The sequence below is a fragment of the Semicossyphus pulcher genome, unplaced genomic scaffold (genome assembly GCF_022749685.1).
Source record: "Semicossyphus pulcher isolate SPU_LCO1_2020_fin unplaced genomic scaffold, fSemPul1.0.p SCAF_21, whole genome shotgun sequence".
Taxonomy (NCBI): Eukaryota; Metazoa; Chordata; class Actinopteri; order Labriformes; family Labridae; genus Semicossyphus; species Semicossyphus pulcher.
In genome coordinates, this window is record NW_027211695.1 from 1,178,777 (window position 1) to 1,201,067 (window position 22,291).

The 22,291-nt window shown below is 51.4% G+C and overlaps 1 protein-coding gene across 1 annotated transcript; it reads left to right on the top strand.

Annotated features, from left to right (window-relative positions):
* Positions 1–3,101: 3,101 nt before the first annotated feature.
* Positions 3,102–20,855, top strand: LOC138601116 (uncharacterized; the record flags this gene model as incomplete). The annotated part of the gene is made up of 13 exons (XM_069672697.1): positions 3,102–3,176; positions 5,376–5,429; positions 7,260–7,310; positions 9,557–9,566; positions 10,753–10,958; positions 11,098–11,132; positions 11,312–11,595; positions 11,654–11,666; positions 11,711–11,930; positions 12,927–12,983; positions 17,601–17,831; positions 18,630–18,677; positions 20,787–20,855. Coding segments are annotated over 13 exons (1,353 nt in total), but the record flags the coding sequence as incomplete, so codon positions are not given.
* Between the last annotated feature and the right edge of the window lie 1,436 nt (positions 20,856–22,291).

Genomic DNA, 22,291 nt, shown 5'->3' on the forward strand with positions numbered 1-22,291 from the left:
CAACTGATGGCACCACAACAACTGATGAACCCAGTACAACTGTGGTGACAAGTGGGACAACTGATGGCACCACCACAACTGATGAACCGACTACAACTGTGGTGACAAGTGGGACAACTGATGGCAACACCACAACTGATGAACCGAGTACAACTGTGGTAACGAGTGGGACAACTGATGGCACCCCAACAACTGATGAACCCAGTACAACTGTGGTGACAAGTGGGACAACTGATGCCCCCACCACAACTGATGAACCGAGTACAACTGTGGTGACAAGTGGGACAACTGATGCCCCCACCACAACTGATGAACCGAGTACAACTGTAGTGACAAGTGGGACAACTGATGGCACCACCACAACTGATGAACCGAGTACAACTTTGGTGACAAGTGGGACAACTGATGGCACCACCACGACTGATGAACCGAGTACAACTGTGGTGACAAGTGGGACAACTGATGCCCCCACCACAACTGATGAACCAAGTACAACTGCAGTGACAAGTGGGACAACTGATGGCACCACCACGACTGATGAACCGAGTACAACTGTGGTGACAAGTGGGACAACTGATGCCCCCACCACAACTGATGAACCAAGTACAACTGCAGTGACAAGTGGGACAACTGATGGCACCACCACGACTGATGAACCGAGTACAACTGTGGTGACAAGTGGGACAACTGATGCCCCCACCACAACTGATGAACCGAGTACAACTGTGGTGACAAGTGGGACAACTGATGGCACCACCACAACTGATGAAACGAGTACAACTGTGGTAACGAGTGGGACAACTGATGGCACCCCAACAACTGATGAACCCAGTACAACTGTGGTGACAAGTGGGACAACTGATGGCACCACCACAACTGATGAACCGAGTACAACTGTAGTGACAAGTGGGACAACTGATGGCACCACCACAACTGATGAACCGAGTACAACTGTGGTGAAAAGTGTGACAACTGATGGCACCACAACAACTGATGAACCCAGTACAACTGTGGTGACAAGTGGGACAACTGATGGCACCACCACAACTGATGAACCGACTACAACTGTGGTGACAAGTGGGACAACTGATGGCAACACCACAACTGATGAACCGAGTACAACTGTGGTAACGAGTGGGACAACTGATGGCACCCCAACAACTGATGAACCCAGTACAACTGTGGTGACAAGTGGGACAACTGATGCCCCCACCACAACTGATGAACCGAGTACAACTGTGGTGACAAGTGGGACAACTGATGCCCCCACCACAACTGATGAACCGAGTACAACTGCAGTGACAAGTGGGACAACTGATGGCACCACCACAACTGATGAACCGAGTACAACTTTGGTGACAAGTGGGACAACTGATGGCACCACCACGACTGATGAACCGAGTACAACTGTGGTGACAAGTGGGACAACTGATGCCCCCACCACAACTGATGAACCGAGTACAACTGTAGTGACAAGTGGGACAACTGATGGCACCACCACAACTGATGAACCGAGTACAACTTTGGTGACAAGTGGGACAACTGATGGCACCACCACGACTGATGAACCGAGTACAACTGTGGTGACAAGTGGGACAACTGATGCCCCCACCACAACTGATGAACCAAGTACAACTGCAGTGACAAGTGGGACAACTGATGGCACCACCACGACTGATGAACCGAGTACAACTGTGGTGACAAGTGGGACAACTGATGCCCCCACCACAACTGATGAACCGAGTACAACTGTGGTGACAAGTGGGACAACTGATGGCACCACCACAACTGATGAAACGAGTACAACTGTGGTAACGAGTGGGACAACTGATGGCACCCCAACAACTGATGAACCCAGTACAACTGTGGTGACAAGTGGGACAACTGATGGCACCACCACAACTGATGAACCGAGTACAACTGTAGTGACAAGTGGGACAACTGATGGCACCACCACAACTGATGAACCGAGTACAACTGCAGTGACAAGTGAGACAACTGATGCCCCCACCACAACTGATAAACTGAGTACAACTGCGGTGACAAGTGGGACAACTGATGCCCCCACCACAACTGATGAACCGAGTACAACTGCGGTGACAAGTGGGACAACTGATGCCCCCACCACAACTGATGAACCGAGTACAACTGCAGTGACAAGTGGGACAACTGATGCCCCCACCACAACTGATGAACCAAGTACAACTGTAGTGACAAGTGGGACAACTGATGCCCCCACCACAACTGATGAACCAAGTACAACTGTAGTTACAAGTGGGACAACTGATGGCACCTCAACAACTGATGAACCCAGTACAACTGTGGTGACAAGTGGGACAACTGATGGCACCACCACAACTGATGAACCGACTACAACTGTGGTGACAAGTGGGACAACTGATGGCACAACCACAACTGATGAACCGAGTACAACTGTAGTGACAAGTGGGACAACTGATGGCACCACCACAACTGATGAACCGAGTACAACTGCAGTGACAAGTGGGACAACTGATGGCACCACCACGACTGATGAACCGAGTACAACTGTGGTGACAAGTGGGACAACTGATGCCCCCACCACGACTGATGAACCGAGTACAACTGTGGTGACAAGCGGGACAACTGATGCCCCCACCACAACTGATGAACCAAGTACAACTGCAGTGACAAGTGAGACAACTGATGCCCCCACCACAACTGATGAACCGAGTACAACTGCGGTGACAAGTGGGACAACTGATGGCACCACCACAACTGATGAACCGAGTACAACTGTAGTGACAAGCGGGACAACTGATGCCCCCACCACAACTGATGAACCGAGTACAACTGTGGTGACAAGTGGGACAACTGATGGCACCACCACAACTGATGAACCGAGTACAACTGCGGTGACAAGTGGGACAACTGATGCCCCCACCACAACTGATGAACCGACTACAACTGCAGTGACAAATTGGACAACTGATGCCCCCACCACAACTGATGAACCGAGTACAACTGCAGTGACAAGTGGGACAACTGATGCCCCCACCACAACTGATGAAACGAGTACAACTGTGGTGACAAGTGGGACAACTGATGGCACCACCACAACTGATGAACCGAGTACAACTGTGGTAACGAGTGGGACAACTGATGGCACCACCACAACTGATGAACCGACTACAACTGTGGTGACAAGTGGGACAACTGATGGCACAACCACAACTGATGAACCGAGTACAACTGCGGTGACAAGTGGGACAACTGATGGCACCACCACAACTGATGAACCGAGTACAACTGCAGTGACAAGTGGGACAACTGATGCCCCCACCACAACTGATGAACCGAGTACAACTGTAGTGACAAGTGGGACAACTGATGGCACCACCACAACTGATGAACCGAGTACAACTGCAGTTACAAGTGGGACAACTGATGCCCCATCCACAACTGATGAACCGAGTACAACTGCAGTGACAAGTGGGACAACTGATGCCCCCACCACAACTGATGAACCGAGTACAACTGCGGTGACAAGTGGGACAACTGATGCCCCCACCACAACTGATGAACCGAGTACAACTGCAGTGACAAGTGGGACAACTGATGCCCCCACCACAACTGATGAACCGAGTACAACTGCGGTGACAAGTGGGACAACTGATGGCACCACCACAACTGATGAACCGAGTACAACAGTGGTAACGAGTGGGACAACTGATGGCACCACCACAACTGATGAACCGACTACAACTGTGGTGACAAGTGGGACAACTGATGGCACAACCACGACTGATGAACCGAGTACAACTGAGGTGACAAGTGGGACAACTGATGCCCCCACCACAACTGATGAACCGAGTACAACTGCAGTGACAAGTGGGACAACTGATGCCCCCACCACAACTGATGAACCGAGTACAACTGCAGTGACAAGTGGGACAACTGATGCCCCCACCACAACTGATGAACCGAGTACAACTGCGGTGACAAGTGGGACAACTGATGCCCCCACCACAACTGATGAACCGAGTACAACTGTGGTGACAAGTGGGAGAACTGATGCCCCCACCACAACTGATGAACCGAGTACAACTGCGGTGACAAGCGGGACAACTGATGGCACAACCACAACTGATGAACCGATTACAACTGCGGTGACAAGTGGGACAACTGATGCCCCCACCACAACTGATGAACCAAGTACAACTGCAGTGACAAGTGGGACAACTGATGCCCCCACCACGACTGATGAACCGAGTACAACTGCGGTGACAAGTGGGACAACTGATGCCCCCACCACAACTGATGAACCGAGTACAACTGCGGTGATAAGTGGGACAACTGATGCCCCCACCACAACTGATGAACCAAGTACAACTTTGGTGACAAGTGGGACAACTGATGGCACCACCACAACTGATGAACCGAGTACAACTTTGGTGACAAGTGGGACAACTGATGGCACCCCAACAACTGATGAACCGGGTACAACTGTAGTGACAAGTGGGACAACTGATGCCCCCACCACAACACCTGATGGACCGAGTACAACTGTGGTGACAAGTGGGACAACTGATGCCCCCACCACAACTGATGAACTGAGTACAACTGGGGTGACAAGTTGGACAACTGATGCCCCCACCACAACTGATGAACCGAGTACAACTGCAGTGACAAGTGAGACAACTGATGCCCCCACCACAACTGATGAACCGAGTACAACTGCGGTGACAAGTGGGACAACTGATGGCACCACCACAACTGATGAACCGAGTACAACTGTGGTGACAAGCGGGACATCTGATGCCCCCACCACAACTGATGAACCGAGTACAACTGAGGTGACAAGTGGGACAACTGATGCCCCCACCACAACTGATGAACCAAGTACAACTGCAGTGACAAGTGGGACAACTGATGCCCCCACCACAACTGATGAACCGAGTACAACTGTGGTGACAAGTGGGACAACTGATGGCACCACCACAACTGATGAATCGAGTACAACTGTGGTAACGAGTGGGACAACTGATGGCACCCCAACAACTGATGAACCCAGTACAACTGTGGTGACAAGTGGGACAACTGATGGCACCACCACAACTGATGAACCGACTACAACTGCGGTGACAAGTGGGACAACTGATGGCACGACCACAACTGATGAACCGAGTACAACTGTGGTAACGAGTGGGACAACTGATGGCACCCCAACAACTGATGAACCCAGTACAACTGTGGTGACAAGTGGGACAACTGATGGCACCACCACAACTGATGAACCGACTACAACTGTGGTGACAAGTGGGACAACTGATGGCACCACCACAACTGATGAACCGAGTACAACTGTGGTAACGAGTGGGACAACTGATAGCACCCCAACAACTGATGAACCCAGTACAACTGTGGTGACAAGTGGGACAACTGATGGCACCACCACAACTGATGAACCGACTACAACTGTGGTGACAAGTGGGACAACTGATGGCACAACCACAACTGATGAACCGAGTACAACTGCGGTGACAAGTGGGACAACTGATGGCACCACCACAACTGATGAACCGAGTACAACTGCAGTGACAAGTGGGACAACTGATGCCCCCACCACAACTGATGAACCGAGTACAACTGCAGTGACAAGTGGGACAACTGATGCCCCCACCACAACTGATGAACCGAGTACAACTGCAGTGACAAGTGGGACAACTGATGCCCCCACCACAACTGATGAACCGAGTACAACTGCGGTGACAAGTGGGACAACTGATGCCCCCACCACAACTGATGAACCGAGTACAACTGCGGTGACAAGTGGGACAACTGATGCCCCCACCACAACTGATGAACCGAGTACAACTGTGGTGACAAGTGGGACAACTGATGCCCCCACCACAACTGATGAACCGAGTACAACTGCGGTGACAAGTGGGACAACTGATGGCACCACCACAACTGATGAACCGAGTACAACTGTGGTGACAAGTGGGACAACTGATGGCACCACCACAACTGATGAACCGAGTACAACTGTGGTAACGAGTGGGACAACTGATGGCACCCCAACAACTGATGAACCCAGTACAACTGTGGTGACAAGTGGGACAACTGATGGCACCACCAAGACTGATGAACAGAGTACAACTGTGGTGACAAGTGGGACAACTGATGCCCCCACCACAACTGATGAACCGAGTACAACTGCAGTGACAAGTGAGACAACTGATGCCCCCACCACAACTGATGAACCGAGTACAACTGCGGTGACAAGTGGGACAACTGATGGCACCACCACAACTGATGAACCGAGTACAACTGTGGTGACAAGCGGGACATCTGATGCCCCCACCACAACTGATGAACCGAGTACAACTGAGGTGACAAGTGGGACAACTGATGCCCCCACCACAACTGATGAACCAAGTACAACTGCAGTGACAAGTGGGACAACTGATGCCCCCACCACAACTGATGAACCGAGTACAACTGTGGTGACAAGTGGGACAACTGATGGCACCACCACAACTGATGAGTCGAGTACAACTGTGGTAACGAGTGGGACAACTGATGGCACCCCAACAACTGATGAACCCAGTACAACTGTGGTGACAAGTGGGACAACTGATGGCACCACCACAACTGATGAACCGACTACAACTGTGGTGACAAGTGGGACAACTGATGGCACCACCACAACTGATGAACCGAGTACAACTGTGGTAACGAGTGGGACAACTGATGGCACCCCAACAACTGATGAACCCAGTACAACTGTGGTGACAAGTGGGACAACTGATGGCACCACCACAACTGATGAACCGACTACAACTGTGGTGACAAGTGGGACAACTGATGGCACCACCACAACTGATGAACCGAGTACAACTGTGGTAACGAGTGGGACAACTGATGGCACCCCAACAACTGATGAACCCAGTACAACTGTGGTGACAAGTGGGACAACTGATGGCACAACCACAACTGATGAACCGAGTACAACTGCGGTGACAAGTGGGACAACTGATGGCACCACCACAACTGATGAACCGAGTACAACTGCAGTGACAAGTGGGACAACTGATGGCACCACCACAACTGATGAACCGAGTACAACTGCAGTGACAAGTGGGACAACTGATGCCCCCACCACAACTGATGAACCGAGTACAACTTTGGTGACAAGTGGGACAACTGATGGCACCACCACAACTGATGAACCGAGTACAACTGTGGTAACGAGTGGGACAACTGATGGCACACCAACAACTGATGAACCCAGTACAACTGTGGTGACAAGTGGGACAACTGATGGCACAACCACAACTGATGAACCGAGTACAACTGCAGTGACAAGTGGGACAACTGATGGCACCACCAGAACTGATGAACCGAGTACAACTTTGGTGACAAGTGGGACAACTGATGGCACCCCAACAACTGATGAAACGGGTACAACTGTGGTGACAAGTTGGACAACTGATGCCCCCACCACAACTGATGAACCGAGTACAACTGCAGTGACAAGTGGGACAACTGATGCCCCCACCACAACTGATGAACCGAGTACAACTGTGGTGACAAGTGGGACAACTGATGGCACCACCACAACTGATGAACCGAGTACAACTGTGGTAACGAGTGGGACAACTGATGGCACCACCACAACTGATGAACCGACTAAAACTGTGGTGACAAGTGGGACAACTGATGGCACAACCACAACTGATGAACCGAGTACAACTGCAGTGACAAGTGGGACAACTGATGCCCCCACCACAACTGATGAACCGAGTACAACTGCGGTGACAAGTGGGACAACTGATGCCCCCACCACAACTGATGAACCGAGTACAACTGCAGTGACAAGTGGGACAACTGATGCCCCCACCACAACTGATGAACCGAGTACAACTGTGGTGACAAGTGGGACAACTGATGGCACAACCACAACTGATGAACCGAGTACAACTGTGGTAACGAGTGGGACAACTGATGGCACCCCAACAACTGATGAACCCAGTACAACTGTGGTGACAAGTGGGACAACTGATGGCACAAACACAACTGATGAACCGAGTACAACTGTAGTGACAAGTGGGACAACTGATGGCACCACCACAACTGATGAACCGAGTACAACTGTGGTAACGAGTGGGACAACTGATGGCACCACCACAACTGATGAACCGACTACAACTGTGGTGACAAGTGGGACAACTGATGGCACAACCACAACTGATGAACCGAGTACAACTGTGGTAACGAGTGGGACAACTGATGGCACCCCAACAACTGATGAACCCAGTACAACTGTGGTGACAAGTGGGACAACTGATGGCACAAACACAACTGATGAACCGAGTACAACTGCAGTGACAAGTGGGACAACTGATGGCACAACCAGAACTGATGAACCGAGTACTACTTTGGTGACAAGTGGGACAACGGATGCCCCCACCACAACTGATGAACCGAGTACAACTGCAGTGACAAGTGGGACAACTGATGCCCCCACCACAACTGATGAACCGATTACAACTGTGGTGACAAGTGGGACAACTGATGGCACCACCACAACTGATGAACCGAGTACAACTGTGGTAACGAGTGGGACAACTGATGGCACCCCAACAACTGATGAACCCAGTACAACTGTGGTGACAAGTGGGACAACTGATGGCACCACCACAACTGATGAACCGAGTACAACTGTGGAAACGAGTGGGACAACTGATGGCACCACCACAACTGATGAACCAAGTACAACTGCAGTGACAAGTGAGACAACTGATGCCCCCACCACAACTGATGAACCGAGTACAACTGCGGTGACAAGTGGGACAACTGATGGCACCACCACAACTGATGAACCGAGTACAACTGTAGTGACAAGCGGGACAACTGATGCCCCCACCACAACTGATGAACCGAGTACAACTGCGGTGACAAGTGGGACAACTGATGCCCCCACCACAACTGATGAACCGAGTACAACTGTGGTGACAAGTGGGACAACTGATGGCACCACCACAACTGATGAACCGAGTACAACTGTGGTAACGAGTGGGACAACTGATGGCACACCAACAACTGATGAACCCAGTACAACTGTGGTGACAAGTGGGACAACTGATGGCACAACCACAACTGATGAACCGAGTACAACTGCAGTGACAAGTGGGACAACTGATGCCCCCACCACAACTGATGAACCGAGTACAACTGTGGTGACAAGTGGGACAACTGATGGCACCACCACAACTGATGAACCGAGTACAACTGTGGTAACGAGTGGGACAACTGATGGCACCACCACAACTGATGAACCGACTACAACTGTGGTGACAAGTGGGACAACTGATGGCACAACCACAACTGATGAACCGAGTACAACTGTGGTAACGAGTGGGACAACTGATGGCACCCCAACAACTGATGAACCCAGTACAACTGTGGTGACAAGTGGGACAACTGATGGCACAACCACAACTGATGAACCGAGAACCACTGTGGTAACGAGTGGGACAACTGATGGCACCCCAACAACTGATGAACCCAGTACAACTGTGGTGACAAGTGGGACAACTGATGGCACCACCACAACTGATGAACCGAGTACAACTGTGGAAACGAGTGGGACAACTGATGGCACCACCACAACTGATGAACCAAGTACAACTGCAGTGACAAGTGAGACAACTGATGCCCCCACCACAACTGATGAACCGAGTACAACTGCGGTGACAAGTGGGACAACTGATGGCACCACCACAACTGATGAACCGAGTACAACTGTAGTGACAAGCGGGACAACTGATGCCCCCACCACAACTGATGAACCGAGTACAACTGCGGTGACAAGTGGGACAACTGATGCCCCCACCACAACTGATGAACCGAGTACAACTGTGGTGACAAGTGGGACAACTGATGGCACCACCACAACTGATGAACCGAGTACAACTGTGGTAACGAGTGGGACAACTGATGGCACACCAACAACTGATGAACCCAGTACAACTGTGGTGACAAGTGGGACAACTGATGGCACAACCACAACTGATGAACCGAGTACAACTGCAGTGACAAGTGGGACAACTGATGCCCCCACCACAACTGATGAACCGAGTACAACTGTGGTGACAAGTGGGACAACTGATGGCACCACCACAACTGATGAACCGAGTACAACTGTGGTAACGAGTGGGACAACTGATGGCACCACCACAACTGATGAACCGACTACAACTGTGGTGACAAGTGGGACAACTGATGGCACAACCACAACTGATGAACCGAGTACAACTGTGGTAACGAGTGGGACAACTGATGGCACCCCAACAACTGATGAACCCAGTACAACTGTGGTGACAAGTGGGACAACTGATGGCACAACCACAACTGATGAACCGAGTACAACTGTGGTGACAAGTGGGACAACTGATGGCACAACCACAACTGATGAACCGAGTACAACTGCAGTGACAAGTGGAACAACTGATGGCACCCCAATAACTGATGAACCTGGCTCAACTGTGGTGACAAGTGGGACAACTGATGGCACCCCAATAACTGATGAATCTGGCACAACTGTGGTGACAAGTGGGACAACTGATGGAACCCCAACAACTAATGAACCAGCCACAACTGTGGTGACAAGTGGGGCGACTGATGCCACCCCCACAACTGATGAACCTGGCACAACTGTGGTGACAAGTGGGACAACTGATGCCACCCCCTCAACTGATGAACCAGGCACAACTGTGGTGACAAGTGGGACAACTGATGGCACCCCTACAACTAATGATCCAGTCACAACTGTGGTGACAAGTGGGACAACTGATGGAACCCTGACAACTGATGAACCTGGCACAACTGTGGTGACAAGTGGTGTGACTGATGCCACCCCCACAACTGATGAACCTGGCACAACTGTGGTGACAAGTGGGACAACTGATGGCACCACCACAACTGATGAACCGAGTACAACTGTGGTAACGAGTGGGACAACTGATGGCACCACCACAACTGATGAACCGACTACAACTGTGGCGACAAGTGGGACAACTGATGGAACCCCAATAACTGATGAACCTGAAGGAACCCCAACAACTGATGAACCTGGCACAACTGTGGTGACAAGTGGGACAACTGATGCCACTCCAACAACTGATGAGCCTGGCACAACTGTGGTGACAAGTGGGACAACTGATGTCACCCCAATAACTGATGAACCTGGCACAACTGTGGCGACAAGTGGGACAACTGATGGAACCCCAATAACTGATGAACAAGGCACAACTGTGGTGACAAGTGGGACAACTGATGGCACCCCAACAACTGATGTACCTGGTACAACTGTGGTGACATGTGGGACAACTGATGCCACCCCAACAACTGATGAACCTGGCACAACTGTGGTGACAAGTGTGACAACTGATGGCACCCCAATAACTGATGAACCTGGCACAACTGTGGTGACAAGTGGGAAAACTGATGGAACCCCAACAACTAATGAACCAGCCACAACTGTGGTGACAAGTGGGGCGACTGATGCCACCCTCACAACTGATGAACCTGGCACAACTGTGGTGACAAGTGGGACAACTGATGGCACCCCAATAACTGATGAACCTGGCACAACTGTGGTGACAAGTGTGGCGACTGATGTCACCCTCACAACTGATGAACCTGGCACAACTGTGATGACAAGTGGGACCACTGATGCCACCGTCACAACTGGTGAACAAGGCACAACTGTGGTGACAAGTGGGACAACTGATGGCACCCCAATAACTGATGAACCTGGCACAACTGTGGTGACAAGTGGGACAACTGATGGAACCCCAACAACTAATGAACCAGCAACAACTGTGGTGACAAGTGGGGCGACTGATGCCACCCTCACAACTGATGAACCTGGCATAACTGTGGTGACAAGTGTGACAACTGATGGCACCCCAATAACTGATGAACCAGGCACAACTGTGGTGACAAGTGTGACAACTGATGGCACCCCAATAACTGATGAACCTGGCACAACTGTGGTGACAAGTGTGACAACTGATGGAACCCCAACAACTAATGAACCAGGCACAACTGTGGTGACAAGTGTGGCGACTGATGTCACCCTCACAACTGATGAACCTGGCACATCTGTGATGACAAGTGGGACCACTGATGCCACCCCCACAACTGATGAACCCGGCACAACTGTGGTGACAAGTGGGACAACTGATGCCACCCCCTCAACTAATGAACCAGGCACAACTGTGGTGACAAGTGGGACAACTGATGGCACCCCAATAACTGATGAACCTGGCACAACTGTGGCGACAAGTGGGACAACTGATGGAACCCCAATAACTAATGAACCTGGCACAACTGTGGTGACAAGTGGAGCGACTGATGTCACCCTCACAACTGATGAACCTGGCACAACTGTGGCAACAAGTGGGACAACTGATGGAACCCCCTCAACTGATGAACCTGGCACAACTGTGGTGACAAGTGTGGCGACTGATGTCACCCTCACAACTGATGAACCTGGCACAACTGTGATGACAAGTGGGACAACTGATGCCACCGTCACAACTGGTGAACAAGGCACAACTGTGGTGACAAGTGGGACAACTGATGGAACCCCAACAACTGATGAATCTGGCACAACTGTGGTGACAAGTGGGACAACTGATGGAACCCCAACAACTAATGAACCTGGCACAACTGTGGTGACAAGTGGGGCGACTGATGCCACCCCCACAACTGATGAACCAGGCACAACTGTGGTGACAAGTGGGACAACTGATGGAACCCTGACAACTAATGAACCTGGCACAACTGTGGTGACAAGTGGTGTGACTGATGCCACCCCCACAACTGATGAACCAGGCACAACTGTGGTGACAAGTGGGACAACTGATGCCACCCCCTCAACTAATGAACCAGGCACAACTGTGGTGACAAGTGTGACAACTGATGGCACCCCAATAACTGATGAACCTGGCACAACTGTGGTGACAAGTGGGACAACTGATGGAACCCTGACAACTAATGAACCTGACACAACTGTGGTGACAAGTGGTGCGACTGATGCCACCCCCACAACTGATGAACCTGGCACAACTGTGGTGACAAGTGTGACAACTGATGGCACCCCAATAACTGATGAACCTGGCACAACTGTGGTGACAAGTGTGGCGACTGATGTCACCCTCACAACTGATGAACCTGGCACAACTGTGATGACAAGTGGGACAACTGATGCCACCGTCACAACTGGTGAACAAGGCACAACTGTGGTGACAAGTGGGACAACTGATGGAACCCCAACAACTGATGAACCTGGCACAACTGTGGTGACAAGTGTGGCGACTGATGTCACCCTCACAACTGATGAATCTGGCACAACTGTGGTGACAAGTGGGACAACTGATGGAACCCCAACAACTAATGAACCTGGCACAACTGTGGTGACAAGTGGGGCGACTGATGCCACCCCCACAACTGATGAACCAGGCACAACTGTGGTGACAAGTGGGACAACTGATGGAACCCTGACAACTAATGAACCTGGCACAACTGTGGTGACAAGTGGTGTGACTGATGCCACCCCCACAACTGATGAACCAGGCACAACTGTGGTGACAAGTGGGACAACTGATGCCACCCCCTCAACTGATGAACCAGGCACAACTGTGGTGACAAGTGGGACAACTGATGGCACCCCAATAACTGATGAACCTGGCACAACTGTGGTGACAAGTGTGGCGACTGATGTCACCCTCACAACTGATGAACCTGGCACAACTGTGATGACAAGTGGGACAACTGATGCCACCGTCACAACTGGTGAACAAGGCACAACTGTGGTGACAAGTGGGACAACTGATGGAACCCCAACAACTGATGAACCTGGCACAACTGTGGTGACAAGTGTGGCGACTGATGTCACCCTCACAACTGATGAATCTGGCACAACTGTGGTGACAAGTGGGACAACTGATGGAACCCCAACAACTAATGAACCTGGCACAACTGTGGTGACAAGTGGGGCGACTGATGCCACCCCCACAACTGATGAACCAGGCACAACTGTGGTGACAAGTGGGACAACTGATGGAACCCTGACAACTAATGAACCTGGCACAACTGTGGTGACAAGTGGTGTGACTGATGCCACCCCCACAACTGATGAACCAGGCACAACTGTGGTGACAAGTGGGACAACTGATGCCACCCCCTCAACTGATGAACCAGGCACAACTGTGGTGACAAGTGGGACAACTGATGGCACCCCAATAACTGATGAACCTGGCACAACTGTGGTGACAAGTGTGGCGACTGATGTCACCCTCACAACTGATGAACCTGGCACAACTGTGATGACAAGTGGGACAACTGATGCCACCGTCACAACTGGTGAACAAGGCACAACTGTGGTGACAAGTGGGACAACTGATGGAACCCCAACAACTGATGAACCTGGCACAACTGTGGTGACAAGTGTGGCGACTGATGTCACCCTCACAACTGATGAATCTGGCACAACTGTGGTGACAAGTGGGGCGACTTATGCCACCCCCACAACTGATGAACCAGGCACAACTGTGGTGACAAGTGGGACAACTGATGGAACCCTGACAACTAATGAACCTGGCACAACTGTGGTGACAAGTGGTGTGACTGATGCCACCCCCACAACTGATGAACCAGGCACAACTGTGGTGACAAGTGGGACAACTGATGCCACCCCCTCAACTGATGAACCAGGCACAACTGTGGTGACAAGTGGGACAACTGATGGCACCCCCTCAACTGATGAACCAGGCACAACTGTGGTGACAAGTGGGACAACTGATGGCACCCCAATAACTGATGAACCTGGCACAACTATGGCGCCAAGTGGGACAACTGATGGAACCCCAATAACTAATGAACCTGGCACAACTGTGGTGACAAGTGTGGCGACTGATGTCACCCTCACAACTGATGAATCTGGCACAACTGTGGTGACAAGTGGGGCGACTGATGCCACCCTCACAACTGATGAACCTGGCACAACTGTGATGACAAGTGGGACCACTGATGCCACCGTCACAACTGGTGAACAAGGCACAACTGTGGTGACAAGTGGGACAACTGATGGCACCCCAATAACTGATGAACCTGGCACAACTGTGGTGACAAGTGGGACAACTGATGGAACCCCAACAACTAATGAACCAGCAACAACTGTGGAGACAAGTGGGGCGACTGATGCCACCCTCACAACTGATGAACCTGGCACAACTGTGGTGACAAGTGTGACAACTGATGGCACCCCAATAACTGATGAACCAGGCACAACTGTGGTGACAAGTGTGACAACTGATGGCACCCCAATAACTGATGAACCTGGCACAACTGTGGTGACAAGTGTGACAACTGATGGAACCCCAACAACTAATGAACCAGGCACAACTGTGGTGACAAGTGTGGCGACTGATGTCACCCTCACAACTGATGAACCTGGCACAACTGTGATGACAAGTGGGACCACTGATGCCACCCCCACAACTGATGAACCCGGCACAACTGTGGTGACAAGTGGGACAACTGATGCCACCCCCTCAACTAATGAACCAGGCACAACTGTGGTGACAAGTGGGACAACTGATGGCACCCCAATAACTGATGAACCTGGCACAACTGTGGCGACAAGTGGGACAACTGATGGAACCCCAATAACTAATGAACCTGGCACAACTGTGGTGACAAGTGGAGCGACTGATGTCACCCTCACAACTGATGAACCTGGCACGACTGTGGCAACAAGTGGGACAACTGATGGAACCCCCTCAACTGATGAACCTGGCACAACTGTGGTGACAAGTGTGGCGACTGATGTCACCCTCACAACTGATGAACCTGGCACAACTGTGATGACAAGTGGGACAACTGATGCCACCGTCACAACTGGTGAACAAGGCACAACTGTGGTGACAAGTGGGACAACTGATGGAACCCCAACAACTGATGAATCTGGCACAACTGTGGTGACAAGTGGGACAACTGATGGAACCCCAACAACTAATGAACCTGGCACAACTGTGGTGACAAGTGGGACAACTGATGCCACCCCCTCAACTGATGAACCAGGCACAACTGTGGTGACAAGTGGGACAACTGATGGCACCCCCTCAACTGATGAACCAGGCACAACTGTGGTGACAAGTGGGACAACTGATGGCACCCCAATAACTGATGAACCTGGCACAACTATGGCGGCAAGTGGGACAACTGATGGAACCCCAATAACTAATGAACCTGGCACAACTGTGGTGACAAGTGTGGCGACTGATGTCACCCTCACAACTGATGAATCTGGCACAACTGTGGTGACAAGTGGGGCGACTGATGCCACCCTCACAACTGATGAACCTGGCACAACTGTGATGACAAGTGGGACCACTGATGCCACCGTCACAACTGGTGAACAAGGCACAACTGTGGTGACAAGTGGGACAACTGATGGCACCCCAATAACTGATGAACCTGGCACAACTGTGGTGACAAATGGGACAACTGATGGAACCCCAACAACTAATGAACCAGCAACAACTGTGGTGACAAGTGGGGCGACTGATGCCACCCTCACAACTGATGAACCTGGCACAACTGTGGTGACAAGTGTGACAACTGATGGCACCCCAATAACTGATGAACCAGGCACAACTGTGGTGACAAGTGTGACAACTGATGGCACCCCAATAACTGATGAACCTGGCACAACTGTGGTGACAAGTGTGACAACTGATGGAACCCCAACAACTAATGAACCAGGCACAACTGTGGTGACAAGTGTGGCGACTGATGTCACCCTCACAACTGATGAACCTGGCACAACTGTGATGACAAGTGGGACCACTGATGCCACCCCCACAACTGATGAACCCGGCACAACTGTGGTGACAAGTGGGACAACTGATGCCACCCCCTCAACTAATGAACCAGGCACAACTGTGGTGACAAGTGGGACAACTGATGGCACCCCAATAACTGATGAACCTGGCACAACTGTGGCGACAAGTGGAGCGACTGATGTCACCCTCACAACTGATGAACCTGGCACAACTGTGGCAACAAGTGGGACAACTGATGGAACCCCCTCAACTGATGAACCTGGCACAACTGTGGTGACAAGTGTGGCGACTGATGTCACCCTCACAACTGATGAACCTGGCACAACTGTGATGACAAGTGGGACAACTGATGCCACCGTCACAACTGGTGAACAAGGCACAACTGTGGTGACAAGTGGGACAACTGATGGAACCCCAACAACTGATGAATCTGGCACAACTGTGGTGACAAGTGGGACAACTGATGGAACCCCAACAACTAATGAACCTGGCACAACTGTGGTGACAAGTGGGGCGACTGATGCCACCCCCACAACTGATGAACCAGGCACAACTGTGGTGACAAGTGGGACAACTGATGGAACCCTGACAACTAATGAACCTGGCACAACTGTGGTGACAAGTGGTGTGACTGATGCCACCCCCACAACTGATGAACCAGGCACAACTGTGGTGACAAGTGGGACAACTGATGCCACCCCCTCAACTGATGAACCAGGCACAACTGTGGTGACAAGTGTGACAACTGATGGCACCCCAATAACTGATGAACCTGGCACAACTGTGGTGACAAGTGGGACAACTGATGGAACCCTGACAACTAATGAACCTGACACAACTGTGGTGACAAGTGGTGCGACTGATGCCACCCCCACAACTGATGAACCTGGCACAACTGTGGTGACAAGTGTGACAACTGATGGCACCCCAATAACTGATGAACCTGGCACAACTGTGGTGACAAGTGTGGCGACTGATGTCACCCTCACAACTGATGAACCTGGCACAACTGTGATGACAAGTGGGACAACTGATGCCACCGTCACAACTGGTGAACAAGGCACAACTGTGGTGACAAGTGGGACAACTGATGGAACCCCAACAACTGATGAACCTGGCACAACTGTGGTGACAAGTGTGGCGACTGATGTCACCCTCACAACTGATGAATCTGGCACAACTGTGGTGACAAGTGGGACAACTGATGGAACCCCAACAACTAATGAACCTGGCACAACTGTGGTGACAAGTGGGGCGACTGATGCCACCCCCACAACTGATGAACCAGGCACAACTGTGGTGACAAGTGGGACAACTGATGGAACCCTGACAACTAATGAACCTGGCACAACTGTGGTGACAAGTGGTGTGACTGATGCCACCCCCACAACTGATGAACCAGGCACAACTGTGGTGACAAGTGGGACAACTGATGCCACCCCCTCAACTGATGAACCAGGCACAACTGTGGTGACAAGTGGGACAACTGATGGCACCCCCTCAACTGATGAACCAGGCACAACTGTGGTGACAAGTGGGACAACTGATGGCACCCCAATAACTGATGAACCTGGCACAACTATGGCGGCAAGTGGGACAACTGATGGAACCCCAATAACTAATGAACCTGGCACAACTGTGGTGACAAGTGTGGCGACTGATGTCACCCTCACAACTGATGAATCTGGCACAACTGTGGTGACAAGTGGGGCGACTGATGCCACCCCCACAACTGATGAACCAGGCACAACTGTGGTGACAAGTGGGACAACTGATGGAACCCTGACAACTAATGAACCAGGCACAACTGTGGTGACAAGTGGTGCGACTGATGCCACCCCCACAACTGATGAACCAGGCACAACTGTGGTGACAAGTGGGACAACTGATGCCACCCCCTCAACTGATGAACCAGGCACAACTGTGGTGACAAGTGGGGCGACTGATGCCCCCACCACAACTGATGAACCAGGCACAACTGTGGTGACAAGTGGGTCAACTGATGGCACCCTGACTACTTATGAACCAGGCACAACTGTGGTGACAAGTGGGACAAGTGATGGAACCCTGACAACTAATGAACCTGGCACAACTGTGGTGACAAGTGGTGTGACTGATGCCACCCCCACAACTGATGAACCAGGCACAACTGTGGTGACAAGTGGGGAAACTGATAGAACCCTGACAACTAATGAACCTGGCACAACTGTGGTGACAAGTGGTGTGACTGATGCCACCCCCACAACTGACGAACCAGGCACAACTGTGGTGACAAGTGGGACAACTGATGGCACCCCAATAACTGATGAACCTGGCACAACTGTGGCAACAAGTGGGACAACTGATGGAACCCCAATAACTAATGAACCTGGCACAACTGTGGTGACAGGTGGAGCGACTGATGTCACCCTCACAACTGATGAACGTGGCACAACTGTGGCGACAAGTGGGACAACTGATGGAACCCCAATAACTAATGAACCTGGCACAACTGTGGTGACAAGTGGAGCGACTGATGTCACCCTCACAACTGATGAACCTGGCACAACTGTGGCGACAAGTGGGACAACTGATGGAACCCCAATAACTAATGAACCTGGCACAACTTTGGTGACAAGTGTGGCGACTGATGTCACCCTCACAACTAATGAACCTGGCACAACTGTGGTGACAAGTGTGACAACTGATGGCACCCCAATAACTGATGAACCTGGCACAACTGTGGTGACAAGTGGGACAACTGATGGAACCCCAACAACTGATGAATCTGGCACAACTGTGGTGACAAGTGGGACAACTGATGGAACCCTGACAACTAATGAACCTGGCACAACTGTGGTGACAAGTGGTGCGACTGATGCCACCCCCACAACTGATGAACCAGGCACAACTGTGGTGACAAGTGGGACAACTGATGTCATTCCCTCAACTAATGAACCAGGCACAACTGTGGTGACAAGTGGGACAACTGATGGCACCCCAATAACTGATGAACCTGGCACAACTGTGGTGACAAGTGGGACAACTAATGGCACCCCTACAACTAATGAACAAGGCACAACTGTGGTGACAAGTGGGACAACTGATGGAACCCTGACAACTAATGAACCTGGCACAACTGTGGTGACAAGTGGGGCAACTGATGGAACCCCAACAACTGACGACCCAGGCACAACTGTGGTGACAAGTGGGACAACTGATGGCACCCCAATAACTGATGAACCTGGCACAACTGTGGCGACAAGTGGGACAACTGATGGAACCCTGACAACTAATGAACCTGGCACAACTGTGGTAACAAGTGGTGTGACTGATGCCACCCCAACAACTAATGAACCTGGCACAACTGTGGTGACAAGTGTGGCGACTGATGTCACCCTCACAACTCATGAATCTGGCACAACTGTGGTGACAAGTGTGACAACTGATGGCACCCCAATAACTGATGAACCTGGCACAACTGTGGTGACAAGTGGGACAACTAATGGAACCCCAACAACTAATGAACCTGGCACAACTGTGGTGACAAGTGGGGCAACTGATGGCACCCCCACAACTGATGAACCTGGCACAACTGTGGTGACAAGTGGGACAACTAATGGCACCCCTACAACTAATGAACAAGGCACAACTGTGGTGACAAGTGGGACAACTGATGGAACCCTGACAACTAATGAACCTGGCACAACTGTGGTGACAAGTGGGGCAACTGATGGAACCCCAACAACCAATGAACCTGGCACAACTGTGGTGACAAGTGGGGCAACTGATGCCACCCCCTCAACTGATGAACCAGGCACAACTGTGGTGACAAGTGTGACAACTGATGGCACCCCAATAACTGATGAACCTGGCACAACTGTGGTGACAAGTAGGACAACTGATGGAACCCCAACAACTAATGAACTTGGCACAACTGTGGTGACAAGTGGGGCAACTGATGGCACCCCCACAACTGATGAACCAGGCACAACTGTGGTGACAAGTGGGACAACTGATGCCACCCCCTCAACTGATGAACCAGGCACAACTGTGGTGACAAGTGGGACAACTAATGGCACCCCTACAACTAATGAACAAGGCACAACTGTGGTGACAAGTGGGACAACTGATGGAACCCTGACAACTGATGAACCTGGCACAACTGTGGTGACAAGTGGTGCGACTGATGCCACCCCCACAACTGATGAACCAAGCACAACTGTGGTGACAAGTGGGACAACTGATGGCACCCCAATAACTGATGAACCTGGCACAACTGTGGTGACAAGTGGGACAACTGATGGCACCCCAATAACTGATGAACCTGGCACAACTGTGGCGACAAGTGGGACAACTGATGGCACCCCAATAACTGATGAACCTGGCACAACTGTGGTGACAAGTGGGACAACTGATGGCACCCCAATAACTGATGAACCTGGTACAACTGTGGTGACAAGTGGGACAACTGATGGAACCCCAACAACTAATGAACCAGCCACAACTGTGGTGACAAGTGGGGCGACTGATGCCACCCCCACAACTGATGAACCAGGCACAACTGTGGTGACAAGTGGGACAACTGATGGCACCCCTACAACTAATGAACCAGGCACAACTGTGGTGACAAGTGGGACAACTGATGGAACCCTGACAACTAATGAACCTGGCACAACTGTGGTGACAAGTGGTGCGACTGATGCCACCCCCACAACTGATGAACCTGGCACAACTGTGGTGACAAGTGGGACAACTGATGCCACTCCCTCAACTAATGAACCAGGCACAACTGTGGTGACAAGTGGGACAACTGATGGCACCCCAATAACTGATGAACCTGGCACAACTGTGGTGACAAGTGGGACAACTGATGTCACCCTCACAACTGATGAACAAGGCACAACTGTGGTTACAAGTGGGACAACTGATGGAATTCCAACAACTAATGAACCTGGCACAACTGTGGTGACAAGTGGGGCAACTGATGCCACCCCCACAACTGATGAACCTGGCACAACTGTGGTGACAAGTGTGACCACTGATGGCACCCCAACAACTGATGAACCTGGCACAACTGTGGTGACAAGTGGGGCGACTGATGGAACCCCAACAACTAATGAACCTGGCACAACTGTGGTGACAAGTGGGACAACTAATGGCACCCCTACAACTAATGAACCAGGCACAACTGTGGTGACAAGTGGGACAACTGATGGAACCCTGACAACTAATGAACCTGGCACAACTGTGGTGACAAGTGGTGCGACTGATGCCACCCCCACAACTGATGAACCAGGCACAACTGTGGTGACAAGTGGGACAACTGATGCCACTCCCTCAACTAATGAACCAGGCACAACTGTGGTGACAAGTGGGACAACTGATGGCACCCCAATAACTGATGAACC